General features: G+C 33.5%; 2 protein-coding genes across 3 annotated transcripts; one reads left to right on the forward strand and one right to left on the reverse strand.

Annotated features, from left to right (window-relative positions):
• The first annotated feature begins 1,728 nt into the window (after positions 1-1,728).
• On the forward strand, positions 1,729-12,213 carry LOC110731541 (SKP1-like protein 21). 2 transcript variants are annotated; one of them, XM_021911396.1, is made up of 10 exons: positions 1,729-1,986; positions 4,241-4,435; positions 5,713-5,959; positions 6,203-6,394; positions 6,479-6,589; positions 6,686-6,764; positions 9,993-10,093; positions 10,210-10,364; positions 11,464-11,591; positions 11,730-12,213. In XM_021911396.1, the coding sequence occupies exons 2-9, from the start codon at positions 4,401-4,403 to the stop codon at positions 11,564-11,566; spliced, it is 1,023 nt and encodes a 340-aa protein (XP_021767088.1). In that variant the 5' UTR covers positions 1,729-1,986; positions 4,241-4,400; the 3' UTR covers positions 11,567-11,591; positions 11,730-12,213. The 2 variants fall into 2 exon arrangements, with proteins under 2 accessions (XP_021767088.1, XP_021767089.1); XM_021911397.1 differs by having other exon boundaries at positions 5,738-5,959.
• A 7,300-nt stretch (positions 12,214-19,513) lies between these two features.
• On the reverse strand, positions 19,514-21,958 carry LOC110731543 (photosystem II 10 kDa polypeptide, chloroplastic-like). The gene is made up of 5 exons (XM_021911398.1): positions 21,721-21,958; positions 20,545-20,603; positions 20,219-20,274; positions 19,929-19,981; positions 19,514-19,760 (listed from the first exon to the last, which is right to left on the reverse strand). Exons 1-5 carry the CDS (start codon positions 21,878-21,880, stop codon positions 19,666-19,668), a joined length of 423 nt encoding a protein of 140 aa, XP_021767090.1. The 5' UTR covers positions 21,881-21,958; the 3' UTR covers positions 19,514-19,665.

The following is a 21,958-nucleotide window of genomic DNA, read 5'->3' on the forward strand; positions in this document are numbered from 1 at the left end:
TTTTCTAGTAGCCTTGGATTTGTTTGAATTAGGTGAATCATTTGACATTTCCTAATTACATTAAAAAATATATATATCAATTATTCAATTTCGGAATTTCCACAATTCACATCATTGCATAAATGCATACTATAAAACCTAACATTAAAATTGCAATTAAAATTAAAATTCAACAAATATTGCAATTAAAATTAAAATAATTCAACAAAAATCTGGAAATTAGGGTTAACAATTGGTGAATTGGGGATTTCAAATTAACAAATTGGGAATTTCGAAATTCGAATTAGGGTTAGCAACTTAGCAAGACATACCATAAGTTTAGCAGCGACTCAGCGAGTGGTGAGGAACCCAGGGGCCAAGGCGGACAGGCGGTGGTCGGTGGAGCAGCGAGCCAGTGACGCCTGACGCACTCACGCACGCGCCAGCAGCGAAGACTGAAGATGGAGCACAGCCGCACAGGAGCAGCGACGCACCACGCACGCACGAAGCCTCGACGGTCGCCGGTTGGTGGAATGGTGGAGCAGCGACGCAGTGGACTAGTGGTAATGGCAAATTGGAGTGAAGATTGAAATGGAGCAGCGCTGTGCGATTTGTTTTGCTTTTTTTTTTTTTAATTTTTTTTTTAAATTGGGGGGACAGCTGTCCCCCCATGTCACTTAATTGGGTCCGCCCCTGGATGCTATCTGCACGCCTCCAAAGCCTTCATGCACTCCGATTTGTAAGCGCAGATATTCGACACAATGCTCTTACATACCGGAGTAGAAGAAGACTTTTCTGGGGTGCAGATAGAAGTTCCTTCATTCATATGTTTGATTCTTTCCTAGTATTTTGTCCCATGCTCCTTGGAAACTATGTAATGCGAGCACTTGAGCGAGTTGATGTTTGAGAAACGCTTCATGTATTGTATCGACCGGTTGGTTTTCACATTCTTTAGCTAGTTAATGAATAGTCAAAAGCTTCTCATGTTATTGTCCACAACTTGTTCATCAAATGATGATGAAAGTGAAGTAAAGATTACTTTTTGCGTTGATAATGCCAACTTGGTAAGCAGTTATACAAGTATAATTTTTGAGTTCATCTCTACTTTGTGGTTCTTCAACTATATAATTTAAAACCATACAAATGTAGATTACATAGATCAAGATTTGTGATGTCAATATTTCTTCACTACACAAAATAGTTAACAGTGAGATACTCGCTAGTTACTTAAATAATTACATCCATTATTATATTTCTTCCATTTTATCTCCCTCTCCCCATTTGGATTATGGGGACAAATCATGGAGGAGGAGAAATGTAATATACTTGAGTTTTCACAAATTATTTTAAAATAATACTTTGATAGATTCCCTAATTTTCAATAAAACCCATAGATCACAAATGATAAGGTGAAAGATTAAATTATTATGATGCGTGAGGTGTTAATAGAAAGCCAATTTACTAATCAAGATTAAATCTTTAATAAGGACCGTATATCCTCACAAACATATAACTAATGACAAAAATCAAGCATTTACTGTAACCTTGAGCATAATATAAACCAAAAATCATTACTACCACATCTATACTCGTGTCTATTTTCGTGCAACCTATAATGTCCTAACCTAATGAAACAAAATTACAATACTCGTAATAAAAATTAAAATTACATCCCTTAAAAAATTACAACAAAATAACAAAATTTGACCACCCAAAAAAAAAATTACAGGATCGAAGAATTAGAAAAGAAGAAGAAGAGCAGCTAGAAAGAGAGGAGAGAGAAAGAAGAGAGAGAAAATTTACCCAAAAAAAAAAAACCCCTGACGACGAACGAACGAACGAACGATAAGCAGCCGTATAATTGGTGGTGGTATTTTTGTATGTATCTCATCTTCTTTACCTCACTTTTCTCTTCTTCTTCTTCCTCCTTTCGCCGGCGCTCCACCATCTATTTTCTCTCTCCTCCATTTCCGCCGCCTCTTCCGCCGCCCCTCTATTCTCCGCCAGGTATCTTCCATTTCGATGTGTTCTGTTCTTGTAATTTTTATTCGTGGTGTTATTGCTTTGTTTTCATTTGATTTGATTGTTATTGTGTTGTTTTTATTTGATTTGTTGCATTGTTTTCGTCGATTTTTGTTTTCATTTCATTTCTTTGTGAATTTGAATTCAGGTTTTATTGTGGAGCTAGATATATATATATATTTTTTTCATTTCTGGGTTTTTTTTATGTTCATATATGTGCAGGCTTATTACCAAAATGATTTTTTTTTTTTTTTTAATTTCTAATTTTTAATGTTTATAGTTAGTAAAAGGTTTTAGGTATTGTAATTTGGAAGTTGCAATCCCTGAGATTATTCTTGAAGCTGATCTTGTTTTTTTGATACTTTTGAGTAATTAAAAATCATGTTGAAGCTCTTTTTTATAAGTTATGTGTTTCATTTTATTGAATTGGATTCTATGTTATTATTGGATTTCTGTTTTTTTGTATTATTTATTTATTGTTATTATTGTGGGGATTAGTTTTTTGGGTTAATTTCTTCCCTTGTCAACATAGCTTTGGCATCAAAATGTGAAAACAATTGAAATTTATTGTGACTGTAGCTATCATCCTAGTTTGTGGAACACAGGGTCTGTCTACTCTCTTTGAGCCAAAATGGGTGTTTGTAATGCAATGAAAGTGAACTGGAACATGTATAACTGGGTACGGAAAATTTTGCTCGTGAATAGGTTTGAGAGAAGATGCGTGATTGATGATTTGGTATACTTGATGCAATTCTATTCTGGATTATTTGAATGGTATCAATCATATGTTAAGGATGTATATAGGATTGTTTCATAGCTATAATTATAGAGCCGTGGCTCGTGGGTCTGATTCACATAGATCATTATGAATAAAAATCTGAATCTAAAGTCAGAATCATAGAGCAAAGAGATTATTCTGAACGCTAACTCTGAACAGTGAGTCTAGTCAGAAACTCAGAATTGTAGACTGATTCATAAGTCACAACTTGCTGTCTAGTTTGCTTGCTTAGTTGCTTACACAACCTGGCATAAATGGGCATGACCTAAAACCCTCTTGAACCCTCCTGAAAATTAATGGCTTTTGAACTCTACTTTGGAACCTGAAATTTCATGCTAAATTTAATTAAAAATGAATTGGTTTGAAAATCAACTCTTTTAAACGCGAATTGACAGATGATCTTACCCCATCACACTTTCCAATGACTCAAGTAAAAGTGGCTATTTCTGTTGAGTGTGTAGATGAAGAAGGCCCCCAAAAGAGAAAGAAGTGTCCAACTTGACATTTATTTTTGACAAGTAGCACGACTTGCTATTCTGTTTGCCTTTGACCAGTTAGATGTTGAATTTTTATGATTTTTTTTTTCCCTAGTTTTTCTCATAAATTAAATTGCTGTAATTTTGCTGTTGAATTTGTTTAATAGTATGCGTGGATGAACATTGTGCACTAACATTATTACAAAGTTTTTATTTTATTTTATTTTATTTTATTTTATTTTATTTTATTTTATTTTATTTTATTTTATTTTATTTTATTTTATTTTATTTTTTTTTTTTTTTTTTTTTTTTTTTTTTTTTTTTTTATTTTATTTTATTTTATTTTATTTTATTTTATTTTATTTTATTTTATTTTATTTTATTTTATTTTATTTTATTTTATTTTATTTTATTTTATTTTATTTTATTTTATTTTATTTTATTTTATTTTATTTTATTTTTATTTTATTTTATTTTATTTTATTTTATTTTATTTTATTTTATTTTATTTTATTTTATTTTTATTTTATTTTATTTTATTTTATTTTATTTTATTTTATTTTATTTTTATTTTATTTTATTTTATTTTATTTTATTTTATTTTATTTTATTTTATTTTATTTTATTTTATTTTATTTTTTTTTTTTTTTTTTTTTTTTTTTTTTTTTTTTTTTTTTTTTTTTTTTTTTTTTATTTTATTTTATTTTTATTTTATTTTATTTTATTTTATTTTATTTTATTTTATTTTATTTTATTTTATTTTTATTTTATTTTATTTTATTTTATTTTATTTTATTTTATTTTATTTTATTTTATTTTATTTTATTTTATTTTATTTTATTTTATTTTATTTTATTTTATTTTATTTTATTAAAGGAATGAATGTGCCTTTTTAAGTTGCAGTGATGCTTTTCAATCTCCTTTATAAATGTATTATTATCTCGTTATATTTCTGACTCAAAATTGTGTCATGATTATTTTACAGGAGTGCTGTTCATACTAGCTCAGTTGAGCTGTCTGCCTGTTGCTGTGTAATTGGATACACCAACTAGAGGAAGAAGCTAATTTATTTACCAGTATTTAAGTTGGAGCTGACAATTAAGTCAGGGTGTAGATTTTCATCTGTAGTCTGAAGGAAGCTGCAAATGTCTGATTTGGACGTGGTGGAATCTAAACCAAGGTATGTTCTTTACTCAAAGCAGTAAGTTGGATTAATAGGTCATTTTGGGACAAGTCATTATGCTTAATTATGTACTTCATCTATTTATAGTTGCAACATACCCTTTTGCACCGAAATTAAGAAAGTGGAGAGGAGAGACAGAGAGTGTCAAAGGCTGGTCCACACATGGAGTTAATTACTTCGATTTGTATATCTAATTACCCACCTCATCCCATAACATAAATACATAATGCCTGTCAATTACCAAAGCAACCCACTGTACCTCCTCCAGAACTCACTGCCGCCTCCACAACTGCTGGTCTGCTGCCATAGTCACTTAAACTTTGGAAAAAAAAAATCAGAATAAAGACCACATCTCAGACAGCTAATTTGAACTTGAAGGAAAAAAAAATAAATTAACTAATAAAAAAAACCCTATAATTGATTGAAATGAAGCAGAATAAAGGAAGTAGATGAACAACTATTCACTACCACACCATGATCCCATCTTCCTTCCCTCCTCATCCCAATCACCACCACTATGAAGCCATCACCACCCTTCCTCAATTTTAAACAGAGAACAACTAGGAGGGAGAAATATCAAGAGAAAAGTGCATGACCTTACCCATCACTCTTCCCGTCAATTTATAAGGGGGATAATAAAAGATTGAGAGAAGAGAGAGTGAGTTATGATTTGATAGTGGTAAGGTTGCATCGGTGGGGAATGGTGATTTTGGGCTTTTGAAGAGATTGGTGTGGTGATTTTTTGAGAGAGGATATTTCAATGTTAAGGGTCGGAGATTTGAAGGGGTGGTGATGCTGACTAGTGACTGGAGTTTAAGGGTTTGTATATTTGGGTATGGTGGTTTTGATGGTAGTGGGTGGGGGTGCTGGTGGTTTTTGGTGTGAGTGGGCAGAGCTAGTATTTTCCTTTCCTCTTAAAAGAGAAGTGTTCTTTGCCCTGGTAGTTCCACTTGACAGTGTCATTGTAGTCTCCACTCTCCACTCTTATTTCTATTGTCTTATATTCATTTGTAATTTGTTCGCGGAACTTAGGAGATTCAATTGGCTTGGTTTTCTTTTCTTACAAAAATATTGTAAATCCTTCCTTTTATGATGGTTGAGTATATCAAGAACAATGCCTAGGCTGTGTGATGCTGGTTTAATTTTCTTAAAATGAAATGTGCTTATTTGAATTTTTTGCCCCATTGAAACATAGAATCGTTTCTTATTTTGTGCTAGTCTTCCACTGACATTCCTGTTTTTCAACATGATGAATTTCATGGAAATCTTGACAGTTTACCTGCTCCAATATATGCTCAGATGATGAAGACTTACATTTGGCTTCAGACAGCTGATGGTTCTATTCAACAAGTTGAACAAGAGGTAGCTATGTTTTGCCCGGTCATATGTCATGAAATTCATGCAGGAAAGGGCACATCCAAAAATCATGCTATTTGTCTTCCGCAAAGAGTCAATCCTGCCATGTGGAGTCTGATTCTTGATTATTGTCGCTTCCATCAAGTTCCAGGACATTCTAACAAGGTTTTCTTTACAACTTAAACTGTCGTGGCCTTTTCCTGCTCTTAATAATATGTGCTTTGAGCTGTTTCTTGCATTTTATATTGGAAAACAAGTGGTGGTGATTATGATAGACACTACGATGTAAAGAGTGACCTCTTTTTTATTATTATTATTATTTTTAAAATGAAGAATTCACCTTGTAGGCTATTTAGTTTCTCAGATATAAGCAAATGCATAGCCTGACATACGTCTTTATTTCCTTAGGAACGGAAATCCTTTGATGAAAAGTTCATTCGAATGGATACAAAAAGGCTCTGCGAGTTGGCATCTGCTGCTGATAGCCTGCAATTGAAGCCCCTGGTTGAACTTACAAGCCGTGCACTTGCACGAATGATTGAAGGCAAAACTCCGGAGGAGATACGTGAGATATTCTGTTTGCCTGATGATCTTACAGAGGTTTCTGATGCTTACAGTGTTGTGTGTGCTTGACATGTCCTCTTTATCTTGTCTATTATGTTAATGCAGATTTGATTGTTTTAGGAGGAGAAGTTGGAGCCTTTGCGAAACATGACTGATGATCCTCGAATCAGACTTTTGAATCGGCTGTATGCAAAAAGGAGGAAAGAGCTTAGGGAGAAAGAGAAATTGAAGGTATCCACTCGGGACTTTCCGTGCATGCTTTCATTAAACCACAATTCAAATTTTCTGGTTTACATTATAATGGCAATTTGGCTTCCTTTTTTTCAGACTGCTGAAGCTGAAGAAATGCATGTAGATAACCGATCTGTTGATGATTTATTGTCATATATAAATGGAGGTGATGAAGGTAATTTGATTGGTCTAGCTTTTACTTTTTAATTCAGGGTTAAAAGTATATTGCAATTACACTGGTAATTGTAGAAGGCTGCATTCATACTTGACAGCACCACCCCCCCCCCCAACACCCCTCTCTTCCCCCTCCCCTTCCCCCTCTATTTCTACCCTAACCTTGGCATACAATGGTATAAATCTTCTATAAAGATGATCTAATTTAGTCTTCCATTTTTGTTAGTTATTTGTAAGAAATGATGGATATATGATGGCCTGTGTATAATCCTGCTAGTAGGTGTAGTAGCTATATAATATGCCACAGAGTACCGGTATTCATTCACTGAAGAATTATAGAGATTGGCTTGCAAATTTCAAATAAATTGTTTAATCATGCTGCAGTTCACCCACTCATTAGTTCAAATATGCACACAGTTGAATTGTAGAAACCCTAAATTTAGTTTGGATCTGAGCCCCATCTATCTGTTCAAAACTTCAAATTCTGAACAGTTCTGTATTCGTATCTTTCCGGAGTTTGTTTTCACTAGAAGCATTCTAGTTCAGCTTTAAGAGTGTGATGTTCTCTAAGATTCTTGCTATTAATTTTTTTTCAAAAAGAACTGTAGCTCTATATCTGTTTACCTCCTTGCTTACGAAATCAAAATCATTGCTTGTGATAGAATAATATTTTATTGACTGAAATCATGTTTATATTAGGTTCCAGAGGACATCTTATGCTGATAAAGAATTAATGATATGCTTCTTGTTGTATTATTTACCAATTACCACCTAGGGTTTTGTATTATGTGATATAACTTTTAGGGGTGGAATGCTATGCTGCACAAAAAAGATTAATGGATACAGAGACTTGCAAATTGAAACAATGCTTTAGAATAGCTATAAACACAGAACAAAGTTCCATTCAGCAATAAATATTGTATATAAGCTAAATTCAGCAATAAATATAGTATATAATGCGCAAATGATATAAAAGTGACAGTTGTCTTATTATGGCTAGTAGTTTCACTTGATAAACACATATTCAAGTTTCAGTTTGTCAAGAGAAAGCTTGCCATCCTTCATGGCATCAAATTTATTACCACTTGCCTCTCACGTTCTTGTTTTCTCATCGTTGTGTAAATTAACCAGATCTTAAGCTTATTTTGGAGTCAATTTATTTCTTTTGAAGTTTTGAGTGAGAGAATTAAAGAAAATTCACTCCAATAGCTTTTACAACATGAGGAGGAACTTTGTCCAAGAGCTTTCTCCATCTCATGTCCATATCTATTAGTAGCCTTTTGGACCCTTCTCATTTCCTTTATCCCTTAGTTCCGATTTCCAAGCATATGGCTCCTAAACCTTTTATATGTTGCTTGATAAGAACCACCATTAAGATTACAAATCCGCTACGCATTGTTTTGCCTTTTCTGCTGGTGAAGAGTCCAAAGAGACCATATTATAAATCTTTTATTGTTTTCTTGCTGGTAGAATGCAACTGATGATAGAGTGGCTAGCATTGTAGGTTGTTGGCCTGTCTCAAGGTTAATAGCACCCCAGCCCCCCTACATTTGCAAAATTTGGAAGCAAAGATCCAAAGGAGATCTTTTAATATAGTTCTTCATAGGTAATTTCTGCACTATTAGATTCAAGAATAGCCATAGCAAGTAATCAATCAACACACAAAGTCCAAAACTATTCAGTCACCATAAAAAAAATAAATCAATAAATAAATAAATAAACAAAAAATAAAAAAATGAGGGTAGCACATACTAGTAGAGAGAGAAAAACAGAATTAGGAATGGAAGAAACCTATTAAGCACTAATAGAGAAAATAGAGAATTTGATGAAAAAAAGAACCTCGGACTTGATAGTATGTGATCGGATAGGCAACCTCAGATAAAATTGGTTTTCAGTTGTGGCCTTTGTTAGCAAGTGTCGGTTTTTGAGGAGCGCTCGCGATTCACCCCTAATGTATCACAGCAATTGCTGATTAGAGATGCATGTTGAACACGGTACTCACTTGCCGGTGATCTGGACTATGGCAATTTTAGGTTGTATTGCGAAAGGATGATTGTTATATTAGCTTAGAAATTTGTGTCCATGCTATGTCTTTCCTCTCCTTCTATATGATACATATCCCTATGTTTCAAAATGTTCTTAAATGCATTTTCTAATATGGCGAAAGGTGTTGGAAATCGATTTGTCCTACTAAATTCTCATTTCCATGAATCAGAGGTGATATGACCTTCCATCCTTCTCTAAGATGATCTCTTTGTGGGTACAATTTTAGAGATCTAAATTATCATATACAATTTCTATGCACTGGTGAACAAGTTGGGAAAAGAATATTGCTTTATCATATTTTTCCTTCAACTTTAGAGAAGAACATAATCCAAGTCTATGCAACACTCATCTTTTCCTCAAGAGGTCTAAATCAGTCTCAACCTTTTTGCGGGGAGCATCTTTCTTTACTGTCAATCCCGTGTTCTTAAAACATGCATCATAAGAGTGAATTACGATCTTTCTTTTATCTTTAAACAAAAATTGATACAGACATGTTTCCCTGTGTTTCTCTGATTCTGCTGGTTATATACAGTCAAGAAATCCTTCTCCTTTCACATGTCTATGAGGTTGTCTCTACCCAGACTGAAACACAGCTCTCCCTCCATTTCAAAAAGGTAGGTTGTCACATTTTCTGGAACTATTTTCAGTCATTATTTTTAGAAACTAGACCAAGACTGGAGGATGCATCCTTCTATGATGCTCTCTAGTAAGTGTACTGTTTTTTTGGATGTTTTAATATTTTCTAATTTGTCACTTGTTTCTGTATTTAATAAATTTGAGCCAGTGGTGGATCCAAAAAAAAATTCAGAGGATCTCGTTAAAATTTGTGAGGTTTCTAGTATTTGCTTGTTTCAAGTTATCATTGTCAATTTGTCAGTGAATAGAACTCTTCTGGAATTACAGGTCCACATGTTCTTTTTGATGTTTTGACTTTAGATTATGCTGTTAGCCTGTTAGCATATGAAATGTATATTTTATGACTATTAAAGCTTGCTTAAGCTTTTGCTATATTTTTAACCCTATATAATTCAATTGTATACGATTCCTTATGACGATTCATGTTAGCCGATCCCAAATCATTTTGGGAACTAAGGCTTTGTTGTTGTTGTTGTTGTTGTTGTTGTACATAATTCAGCTCTATATTTGAGATATATTAATCACTCACTATATTTTTGCTACCCAGATAATAAAGCTGTTAAAACATCTAAAAGCAAGAAAAAACACCGAAGAAAAAAGGACCAGTCAAAAAGTTCTCCTTTAATTAACGGCGTTGAGAACCACAAGGTTAGTCTGGCTATTTTTTTTATTATTTTTTTTTTATCTTTTTTATTTATTTATTTATATATCACCTGAGTGAGATATCAGAAATGAAATTTCATGAATGTTTTCATATACTGTAGGAGAATATGGACAATTGTTCTCAAGTCTCTACCAATGGGGCTAGCCCCAGTGCGAAAAAAGAGTTGTCCAATTTAGATTATTGCTTTGATGGTGAGGAAAACTTGGACGATGGGGAGGATGACATTGATCCTGCTATAAAAGAACAAATTGATAGGTTTGTCTTTGAATTTTCAACCTTTACGAATTATGAATGAAATGAAGAAATGAGGCTCCCGTCTTGTCACTTGCAAGGTTACCTAATAGTTCTAGATTTCTGCTTTATTGTGGTACAAACATGTGTCCTGAGTGTGTTAGGTTATATTACCTTGGCCACCCCATGTTTATGTTGAAATCTTGGCTGTGTTGGATGAGTGGTTAACTGGGGGTTCTCACAAGATTCAAAGAAGGAATATGAATCCCTTAATGGAGAAATAGTTCATGTGCTGCCATGAATTTAAGGAAACTGATCGCTGGAATCCCTTAAAGCGTTACTAGTAGTGAGAGGAAGCATGTGTGATTCTGGTTATTGATAATGTGCTCCATGGTTTGGCAGATTTTGATGGTTATCCATTCTTGTTTTGGGGTGATTAAAATGAGATTTCACAACACAAAATATTTTCTTTGTCAGCTGTGCTTTTTTTGATTCCTACATGCTTGAAACAATGGTAGATTAACTCCGTTGCTCAATAATCTTGACGTTGATAGTAGCTTAGTAAAGCAGCTGTTTATTAAAGGGAGATTGTTTTGTCTATTGTATGTAATTTTGATGTATAACTTTATTGGCTACCTATCTTGAATATTCTCCATGATTACTCACCAACACTGCATGAATGTGAGAGCATTATCTATGAAATATTTAAACCTGATAGAGAAAGCAGCAAGTACACAATTTTCTGACTATGAAGCTCTCAAACTGATTTATTTTTTTTTTTATTTTTTTTTTATTTTTTTTGTGGAAAGCTAAACTGTTCTGTTCAAATATTACTTCGTATGTGTTTTGTGAATACATGGGGAAAAAGTATTGATATATTCCTGAATGATTATGTCATTCTGACATCAATCTGTGATTAGGCTCTGGGTGTATTTCTCCCATTTTTACACCTTCATGGAATTCTTCCCTGGCATATCTTCACTTTTGTTTGCAATTTTCTTCATGTATCAATTGACTACCACCATCTATATATTGACTTTTCCTGAAAATTAACTACATTGATAAAAGAATAATGCTCTATTTTTGTTGGTGTTATATTTAAAGTATTCACATGTTTATTCAGGGAGGTAGAGGATTTTACTCGGAGGCTGAATTTGAACTGGTCCGAGAGAATGAATGAGGTTCTATATGGATCTAGAACGGAAGTCAGTAGCTTCATTCATTAATAACAGTGATTCCACTGGGAGATATGTAAGTTAAATGCCGTCAATTTTTCGCCTGAATTGTTGTTTTATTTCCTTTTTTTGTCTTATTTATCTTAAGGAAGGTTTCGATGATAGATAATAGATTTGTCCACTTCTGAGCTTTTTTTATTTTTTTATTGAACAGGAAGGGAACAAGGATGGCAAACTCCGTGGAAACGGAAGAGATGCCTTTCTTAAGATGGATGATAGGATGAATATGTCCTGTGTACATTAAGCTGATGATTCTTGCTGCATAAATGAGGCGGGTTATAATGCTGGATACCGATGATTCTTGCTGCACGAACACAAGCAATAAGTTGGCCGCAGGGCAACATCAACGAGTTTGTCCTTTTTTTACTCTCCTTTACCTTAAATTTTTCTCCACTGTTTTTTCCATTCTTTTATAGTTGGTAAAGTTGCAAATTTTGTCTGAGGAAAATTTGTTGTAATTTTAGCGAACTTAATAAAAGAACAGGATTATTTGAGTTCTTTTGTTTCTTAATCCCTTTCAATTTACTCACTTGGAAGAACATCCGGTGTGTGATATCATAGACTGGGTGATCTGAAACCACATTACCCTTCATTCCAGTTTTTGCCACAAAAATAATTAGAATGTGGGTATTTTGTAATTTCCCCCTTTTCCAGTTTCTTTGTGTATGTTCCGTTGGTATTTTCAGTTCATTGAATAAGTCAATTTCGAACATTGTAAACAAGCAAAAATATGGTTGTGATATCTTTGAAATGACCCTTGATGGCCTTCTACCATTCTTGGATAGTAGTAGATGTCATCGTGAGTCGGTTAAGTTGCAATCAAGCAGGCCGTCCAGTCGGGTGGTTTATGGCAGGCCCTCAAAAATAGAAGTTTGACCATTTTTTTTATTCTATTTCTGGTAAATCACCTTTGCTATATTATTCTCTTAATCCATATTTATTTATACTTTTTCTTTCTTACTCCATCTCTCTCTTACTTTATTCGCCACAAGTTGAAACGGATGGAGTTTACTACATACTACTATTTCCGGTTTCTTTTTTATATGCAACAAAAAGTATTTTATGTGAAATAAAAAATTCATTTGTTACAAATAAAAAAAAATTGGAGAAAGTACATACGGATTTGGTGTGTGAGTACATGATTACATTGAATGGCTGCCACTTGGGAGTTGTCTCACAAGATCTACGGAGTAACTTAACATCCATTCAATTGAAGATAGTCACATGGGCCAACCAGTCCATAGTCATAATAGCCTTGGTCGGTCCAAATTTGTCGGAACTCCATTACTTGTATTTTCTTCTCGTGTATGCGCATCTGATTTACCTTACTTTTCATGGTTAACCCCCCCCCCCCCCCTTTTTTTTTTTTCTTTTTTTCCTTTTTTGGGGAGAAGAAAAGATGAAGAAGTTGTTGAATGAGCTATGGAATTCATGATAATCTTCTGATTTAGATTTTTTTTATATACTACTTCCGGTTCATGTTACTTTCAACAATAAGGGATTTTGCGGACTCCTTGACAAAACTTTTAAGGGGTTTTAATGATAGGTAAGGGTAAGTAGAGTTAAAAAGGAGGAAAATGTTGTGCTCTCAACTTTGTTAAAAGTAAATCAAGTGAGAAATTTTTTTGGGTGGATTATTTCCCACCCAAAAGTTGCAGGCTTTTAAAAAGGAGGGGACCATTTTTGGTTCCAACCTTTTTCCCTCCTTATTTTTCACTGAAAATTCAAACAAGTGTCAAATACCCCTAATTTTTTACTATTCATTAAATTCAAATTAAAAGGCCCTTATAAAAAAGGGAGTCCCCAAATCTGCAATCATAATTCTTAGTTTCTGTTTCAAGGGATTGAGGAGGGGGGAGGGGGAAACCATAAGTATTGTTTAATTAAAAGCAAACCAGATAAGTTTTATAAAACAAGGCAGCCTACAAATTACATCAACCTACAATTAGTGCATAATTAGCCTAAATTATAATTGTTGTGTTAATCAAAAGCAGCATCCATACGTACTGAATTTGGGCTCCGTTGAAGACCATCAAAAAACTCCAGCCGCCACTTCATCACCATCTACCATCATGAAACAAAAGTGAAGGGACTCATGGCAGAGTTCTTTGAAGAACTCTTTTTTGGTTTACACCAACTTTACGATGAAGAGCAAGCAATGGCAGCATATCAACAGTCCATAAATGAAGCAGAAATTGCACACCAAGATCCAGTATATCATGAACCAGATATGGAACAACGCCAAGCCAACAATGCATATGCAGATGATGGTAATGATGCTGATGATGATGATGAATATATTGCTCAAGCTCATAATAATGGCAGAAACTGTAGGGAAATGACAGTAGAGGAAAAAAGGCAACTAGTTGATGAGATCTTGCTTAACATGGAGGGGGACTCATTACCATGAGGGTTTTATTCAACTTGGCCAGAAAACATCATGTTCACAGATCAACAACAACAAGATGGTTCTAGGTAATTAAAAATCACATAGAAGAGGGAGTTGTTGTTGATGTTAGGACAAAAAAAATTAGGCAGAACTGGTCCAAAACCTATAGAGTACACTGATGAATTTCTCACATCAGTCCCTTTGTACAAGAGAACCACAGAGAGGGGCTATGCTGCAGCCCTTCATATTTCAAAGTCAACATTGCATAGGTTAAGGACAAAGGGTAGACTAATAACACACACAAGCACCAATCACCAAGCACTAACATATAACCATAAGATAGCAAGAATGAAGTGGGTTCTTAGTCATATCAACCCCATTCCACCTAAAGGGGACCCCACCTTCATTGATATGCAACAAGTAACACACATTGATGAGAAGTGGTTTTACATAAACCCATAAACAAGGACATTCTATCTTCTTCCTAAAGAGGACCCATACAAAGCACAACAGTTAAGGAGGTTCAAGATCAAGGCCATGTTTATGGGGATGATAGGCAAGCCAGTGTATGATGAACACAAAAATCTGATGCATGATGGGAAGTATGGGTTGTTTCCCTTTGTCAAGTATGAAATGGAAAAGAAAAAAAAAAAGCAAAAACAGAGACAAGGGCACATTAGAGGCAAAGGCTGTGCAGAGTATAAACAAGGAAGCAATTAGGGACATGCTGCTGAACCATGTGTTGCCTACACTACATGAGCAATGGCCCTCACACCTGCCCAAGGATATAACCATCCAGTGGGATAATGCTAGACCACATCAGATTCCACAATATCCAGAATTCCAAGCAGCCACACAAGCAAATAGTTTCAACATACAGTTTATTTTTCAACCAGCACAGTCACCAGACATGAATGTTTTAGATTAAGGACTCTTCAATGTCATTCAATCACTCCAATACTTATCAGTTCCTAAGAATTTAGATGATCTTATCAAGGAAGTGGATAGAGCATTTGCAGAATTTGATCCTACTCTAAACAAGTACTCATGGATCACACTTCAATCATGCATGGTTGAAGTACTAGCAAGGCAGGGGGGAAACAACTACACACCACCACACATGAAGAAAAGAAGTCTTGACAGACTAGGCATACTTCCAGATTTACTAGAAGTTGATAGGAAACTCATTGCAAATGTGGTGAATGATCTGAACACAATATCAATCCCAACAACTAGTCAAGAAGAAGCACATATGGAAGTGGATGCAGATTGAATACAACAAAGATGCATGGGAGCTTTTGGGGGAACTCATTGACTGCCACACATAACCAATAAAACCTAAACTTATTTTTTGCTTTGTTTACGTACTGGTTAGGTGTATTTTGGTAAATACTTAGGACACATTCTTAGGCAGTCATGTATGCAAGGTGTTTTGTAAAAATGACACCCTTTTCACATTAATGATAAAACCAACACTTTTGTACACAATATCCTTCAAATAGGGTTTTATTTTCAATCAAAGCATCATTGAGTTATGGTACCTCAATGGAAACCTCAATCTGAGGTAACCAGAGCATCCAACCTACTCAAATAGCTATCAGTTGAGTCCCTTCATCATTTGGATGTCACATAATTAGGGGCAAGGGAATCAATGCATCTACACCATATCAAGAACAGGGGACTCAAGGCATCACAACAGAACAACCATTAGGCCATCTAAGGTGGTTGATCAACACCAACAGAACCACCTTTGGCTCAAATGAACCCAACAAAAATCCAAATATAGGATGGTAAGTGCAAAGTCATTTAACTGTAGGGGACTCAATTAAGAAAGACTATCCAACAACAACAACAACAAGTAACCCAGATAGCCAAAAACAGGTAACCATAATCAATTAAGCATAACCTGCGCATAATGAGTGCAGAATCACTCGAAAAAGCATAATTAAAAGGCCAAAACAGATAACCATAGGGGATTCAACCATCAACAACTAAATCATAACATCAATCATCAACATCAAAATCATGTCATCAACCATGAACAACAAAATAAAATAAAAAATCAACAAAGAGTAGGGTATAGAGATTACGCTAGTGAATCAATTAGGAGGGATATAGTACTAAGGGTAGTAAATCGGCAAGTACGCCATATAAACATCATCAAGCTCCATACCATCAAGAAGCCCAGATCTGATGCGTTTTGCACCAGAGGAAGCAGTACTTCCGCCTTCAACCTGAGGGGACTCAGAAGGCTGCAGCACCTCTCCAGCCGCCAAACCTCCTGGGTTTGTCTCCCTAGTCTCATGTCCAGCTTCACCCACCTCATCAACACCTTGAGGGGCCCCCACATCAGCCACAGTCTCCTCCTTCACAACAATTTCAACAAGATTTGAGGCCTTAGGTGGTAGATCTTCAACCTTAGGCTCAAGAACCGCCTTTGGCTTCTCGTCTTCATCACTGGAGATGTACTCAGTGAGATTCGCACCTCGGATCTTCCTCCTAGCAATGAGTGAAGCGCGACGAACTAGTTTCTTCATAACCCCAGTTCCTCGTTAAGGCTTGTATCTGGTGGTGGCTTGAGAGCGAGCCTTAGGCTTAGACCCGCCATATTCGAGTGCTTCGTAGCAGAAAAGGTCAGGATGATCGTCGTTTGGAGTGGTCATTGTGAAGAACAAAGAGAATCAAGGACACTAATGGAGGAGAAAGATTAGAGGAAACCCAAAAAGTGAAGAGAGAGAGAAGGGGTGAGATCGGCTGAGAAGAGAGAGGGAGTGAGAAAAACCTAGGGTTTGGGTTTTTATTCTAGAGAATTCTTCGGAAATTTGAGAACCCAACCATCTTCATTGATGAAGTGGTTGGGAAGATGGTTAATTTTAAATGGGTGGGGGTAATTTTGGTGGGAAGGGTTAGGTTAATTAATCATGTGTGTAAGATAATTTGATATAGTTAGTAGTAAAAGTAAGTCGGTTTAAAAAAAAAGTAAGGGCATTTTGGTCAAATCTCACCCAAAAACTTACTAAATAAGGAAAGAAAAAAAATGTTGCAAGTAATGTGAACCATCCGTTTTAGGAAATTGTTGCAAGTAACATGAAACAGAGGTAGTATATAATTATGAAACATATTTTAATACATTCTTGAAGATTATTTTTGAATAGTTACCTTTTTATTTAATTTAATTTTGTGGTGTTTTATTTTGCTATGATTGGCTGGGGGGGGGGGGCAGCTATGTACAGTTTATATGACTGTTATTCAAACAAGGAATAACAGTCGAATTAGCTATTGTACATAATTTTTTTTTTAAAAAAATGGATTATTTATAGGAAAAATACACTTTAACAATCCCAACTTTACTCAATTTATTTTAAATAATCCCAACTTTTAATTATTCTACAATAATCCCAACTTTTACCTACGTTTTCTTTCTTTAATCATGATTACCGGTAACCTGAACAAAAGGTTAAATGTTTTTTTAAAAAAAATTATCTGCCACGTGTTGCATTTTAATTGGCTAAAAAAAATTTTAAACAAAAATTAAATTAAATTATTTTTTTAACATAAATTAAATCAAGTTAAAAAAAAAAAAAAAAAAACCACCAGCCACCACGCTGGTGGCCTCCCCTTTCCCCAACCGGTCATTCCCATACTGGAACCACCCACAGGCCACAGTTAATCACCGGAAAAACCATCCTCCCTCTCTGAACCCACGAAACTGCCCCCATTCCCTCCCTCCACCCCCGAAACAACCCAGGATAATAAATCTCCATCTCTCGAAACCACCGTCAACCAAAACCCTTGATGTTGTTTTCGAAGGTTTTTGTTAACGGTGATATCAGGGGTTTTGGCTAACGATTGTTTCGAGGGTGGTGGATTTGGTTAACGGTGGTTTCGTGGGTGGTGGTTTTGGTTAGCGAGGGTTTTAGTTAACGGTTATTTTGTAGGTGGTGGTTTCAGGGACGAAGGTTTGATTACAGCTTGTTTCGGCGATAGGCGGAGGGAAGGGGGCGGTTTCGGCGGTGGGGAGAGGGAGGAGGGTTGTTTCCAGTAGCGCGACAGGGAAGGGGGTTGGTTTTGTGGGTGGGGATGTGAAGGGGAAGTTGTCGACCGATGGGGGTTGGGGTTGGCTTAATTTTTATTTTTATTTTTTTTATTTAATTTAATTTTTTAATTTGTTAAACCACTAAAACATGTGACATGTGGCAAAATTATTAGTTTTTTCATTTTCTTTTTTTATTGTTTTTTTATTTTTTATTTTTTGACAAATCACAACCTGACACGTGTCAGGTAACCTAGAATACCAAGTCATTGATTTTTGTTGACCGGTTTGTGATTAAAAAGAAAGAAAACTTAGGTGAAAGTTGGGATTATTACAGAATATCAAAAGTTGGGATTATTTAAAGTAAATTGAGAAAAGTTGGAATTATTAAAGTGTATTATTCCTTTATTTATTTACGAGTATTTATTTATTATCATGATATTTGGGGTATTATTTTTGTTCTTTTTTTTAAACCATTTATTTTTGTTTTTAGTTTTATTGGCTATGGATGTTTTTGTTTTATTGGACGTGTAATCTTGTATAGATTTGGAAGTTTAGGGGTATTATTTTTGATAATATTTTTTATTTTTTATTTTTTTTTCACATGATATTTCACTACTATTTCTATTTCATCATCAAAACTTGTTGCACTAAAAGTAATCATCTAACACTTATCGTAATATATTATAAGTTGTCTTATTTAATTTTGTCATAACTTATGTATTACTCAACATTTCACCTTGTTTTAACATAGTAATTTTTATTCTTGTCGTAATGTATTCTTCATTATTTGCTAATCTTAGTAAATTCTTTCTTTTAGCCAAATTTGGTAATTATTTGTGTTCCATATTTGGTTATGGTACACTCATCTTACTATGAATATCATTATTAGTTTAATATTGGTATTAGTCCCTGTGTGAGTGGCTAATTACTTCTTTTAGTAATCATGATTCATGAGTACGTGTCAAGTTGTGTTTTCGAATATGGTCAATATCAAATAAAAGTTTAATGACTCAAATTATTTTACACTATGGATTGACACTACAAATAAGATTTCTGTACATGTTATTTTTTTTTTTTTTTGAAACCGTGTACATGTTAATTGATTCATGCATGAAGAGCCGTAAAACCACCCTTTGGTTACAAAGAAAATAAAACCAAACGTTTAATGCATGTTTACTTGCCTCTTTTTGTTGAATAAACATACTCTGACTTAAATGGATAAAATGAGATGAGAGAGTACCATAAAGCTCAAGTTTAACTTTTAAATTTAGAATACTATTTTTTTTTTAATATATATACAAATTAAGAATACTAATACTCAGCCATAGCTATCATTGTATTCGATTTAATTTATTTTATCTAAACTTAAATAATATAAAATGTGTTTAACTAGTGAGTATCGGAAATACGTTTTATCTAAAATGTATTTAGGTCGAGAGTCTAGAATAATTTGTAACTTTCCTCAAAAGTTTAAACTTTATCTACAAAAATCCTTATAAACTAGAACAATTAGTTTTGCTCGTAAATGCAAGTAGTACCATAAGATATTGCACATATTAATTACTAAATATGGTCCATGATTGCACAAAGTATTTTGCATGTCATTTTTGTAGTTTATAATTGGCTAATCAATAAACGTAATACACAAAATTAACATAAAATTGCTTATTGAGACAAGGCACTTGTGTTGTAAACAAGCAATGCACCACCAGCAAGGAGTCCGGCTAGAGTGACAGCCCAAATTAATAGGCCAGTAGTACCTACAAGTTTATCCAATAAAAATAAGTTAGTTTTAGCATGATTTACTTAAAAGTACATAAAATCATTTTTATTAAATTTCAAAAATATTTCTGCAATATTTTTTTATGTTAAAGCCATTATGTAAATTTCAAATATATTTCTGCAATAGCGTTTAAAATGAAGCACACCTCCAGCGTAGACGTCACCGCTAGGTGACCACTCCTCCTCGTTGTAGATTGGACTGCACATAATTAGGGTGAAAGTAAGAAATTGGAAAATACTCGTAAATCAATGTCTTTCTATATTTAGACCAATGATAAATTTAATTAACAATAAGTATAAATCGTAAAATGTTGATATTGAGATGATTTTAACAAAAAAATCAATGTCTTAATACAATACTTAATTATTTAAGGACATTTTTAAGAAATATTATAACTACTCTTGAAAAAAAAATGAAAATAGTAGACTCCCTAACCTGTAACCATCAACATTGGCACCATATTTGTCAACAAATTGGTAAACACCTTTGCCCTGCATTCGTTCCCAAATAGAACATCAATATACAAAAAGGTAAAATGAATCAATATAACCCTCAACTCTTCACACTTTTATTAAAATTATTTCTAATAAGTTTATCCAAAATGGAAAATATTGAAGAAAAAAAAATTAAAAAAAAATTTAAAAAACTAGAATTTAATTTAAAGTATGCATATCTAGGAAATAAGAAATATAAAGTGAAATATAAAGTAACACATCTAATAAAAAATAAAGTAAGAATTTTGTCATGGACAAAACACCTACCCTTCCCTTCCTTCCAGATGAATCAACACCATCCCTCAATTCCATGCCTCCGCCAATTCCTACATAAATTAGCAATAATATTTTGTTAACATCTCGTATGTATCTTTTACGAGTATATTAAAGTGGAGATTTTACAGAGGGTGAATTTCCTCTCTTAAGCTTTACCTTTTTTTTTTCCGTAGATTCATTAATTTGAATAAGAAATTAATCAATATATTTTTTTTTTATTATCATGACGATTTCAGTTAAATATTTCTACACTTTTACGTAGTTTATTTTAATCTACTACATAGTACGTGTATATACTACAACATAACTTTTTTTCGAAAATTTTCCTCTAAAATCATTTCTTATCACTTCTAAGTGTTTTATCAATGGAAATATACTCCATAGTATACAATAATTATTATACTATCCTCTTAGTCCTAAAAAAATATGCAACTGCTTTTCTGTATTTACACAACTTATAATTAATTATCTATAAGAAACTAAATTAAAATTATCTATCTATATACCTATATATGAACAAAACTTTTTTCCATCCAAAATCATTTCTCATCACTCTTAAATGTTTCTAATATTTTATATTAATAGTTTACAATGAATATTATGCTACAGCTTACTCCTAAAAACATGCAACTGATTTTCTTTATCTACACAAATTACAGTTTACATACGGAGTAAATTCTTAATTAAAACGGATTTTAATTAAGTTATTGTAAGACGGGTAAAAGTTATTTATATTACAAAAGTTGTCATTTTTATAACAAAAATTTATCCTTAAAATATATTTATGATGTATTAGATTAATCATATTAGCCTTCAGCCTTCAAATCATGTATTTATTAGAAATTGCATATTAAAATACAATCAAACTTATAAAAATTTAAAATTACCCTTAACGGGGGTTAAGGTTTTTTTTTTTTTTTTTTTTGAATAGGGGTTAAGGTTACCATAAAAAAAGGTTAAAATTACCCTTAAATTGAACGTCTTACAATAAAATTAATGTATGTCCGTCATACAACTTATTGTACAATTAATTAACCTAAAAAAAAAAAAAAAAGTTAAAACTGCTCTATATAAAAATTGTTTATGAAAACACCATATATTATGAACTTAAAAGTTAGTTTTTACGTATTTTATTCATCTACTAGATATCAAAATTTGAATACATACCGAAGGGTTTGTCAGTCTTGATCTTCTTGATACCACTGGCACGAACAGTGAAAGAGGCGGAAGATCTTGAAAGAGAAGGCAAACCTTTGATTGCTGCCTTACTTTCAACACCCAATGAAGAAGGCTTCAAGCTCAATGAAGACATCACTGAGGTTGCCATTGTTTTTTGCTTCCTTAATTATTTTTCTGTGTAATTGCTCCTTTACTAATGTGTATTCTAGCTTCAATTGTATGTACA

This window comes from Chenopodium quinoa, unplaced genomic scaffold (assembly GCF_001683475.1).
Source record: "Chenopodium quinoa cultivar QQ74 unplaced genomic scaffold, ASM168347v1, whole genome shotgun sequence".
Taxonomy (NCBI): Eukaryota; Viridiplantae; Streptophyta; class Magnoliopsida; order Caryophyllales; family Amaranthaceae; genus Chenopodium; species Chenopodium quinoa.

Excerpts from the sequence above, each read along its gene's own strand:
- LOC110731541 (XM_021911396.1), top strand. The coding sequence starts at position 4,401 with ATGTCTGATTTGGACGTGGTGGAATCTAAACCAAG. Across the intron at positions 4,436-5,712 it reads GTGGTGGAATCTAAACCAAG|TTTACCTGCTCCAATATATG; the intron begins GTATGTTCTTTA and ends AAATCTTGACAG. Across the intron at positions 10,094-10,209 it reads ACGGCGTTGAGAACCACAAG|GAGAATATGGACAATTGTTC; the intron begins GTTAGTCTGGCT and ends CATATACTGTAG.
- LOC110731543 (XM_021911398.1), bottom strand. The coding sequence starts at position 21,880 with ATGGCAACCTCAGTGATGTCTTCATTGAGCTTGAAGCCTTCTTCATTG. Across the intron at positions 20,604-21,720 it reads CAAGACTGACAAACCCTTCG|GAATTGGCGGAGGCATGGAA; the intron begins GTATGTATTCAA and ends TAATTTATGTAG. Across the intron at positions 19,982-20,218 it reads GCCAATGTTGATGGTTACAG|TCCAATCTACAACGAGGAGG; the intron begins GTTAGGGAGTCT and ends AATTATGTGCAG.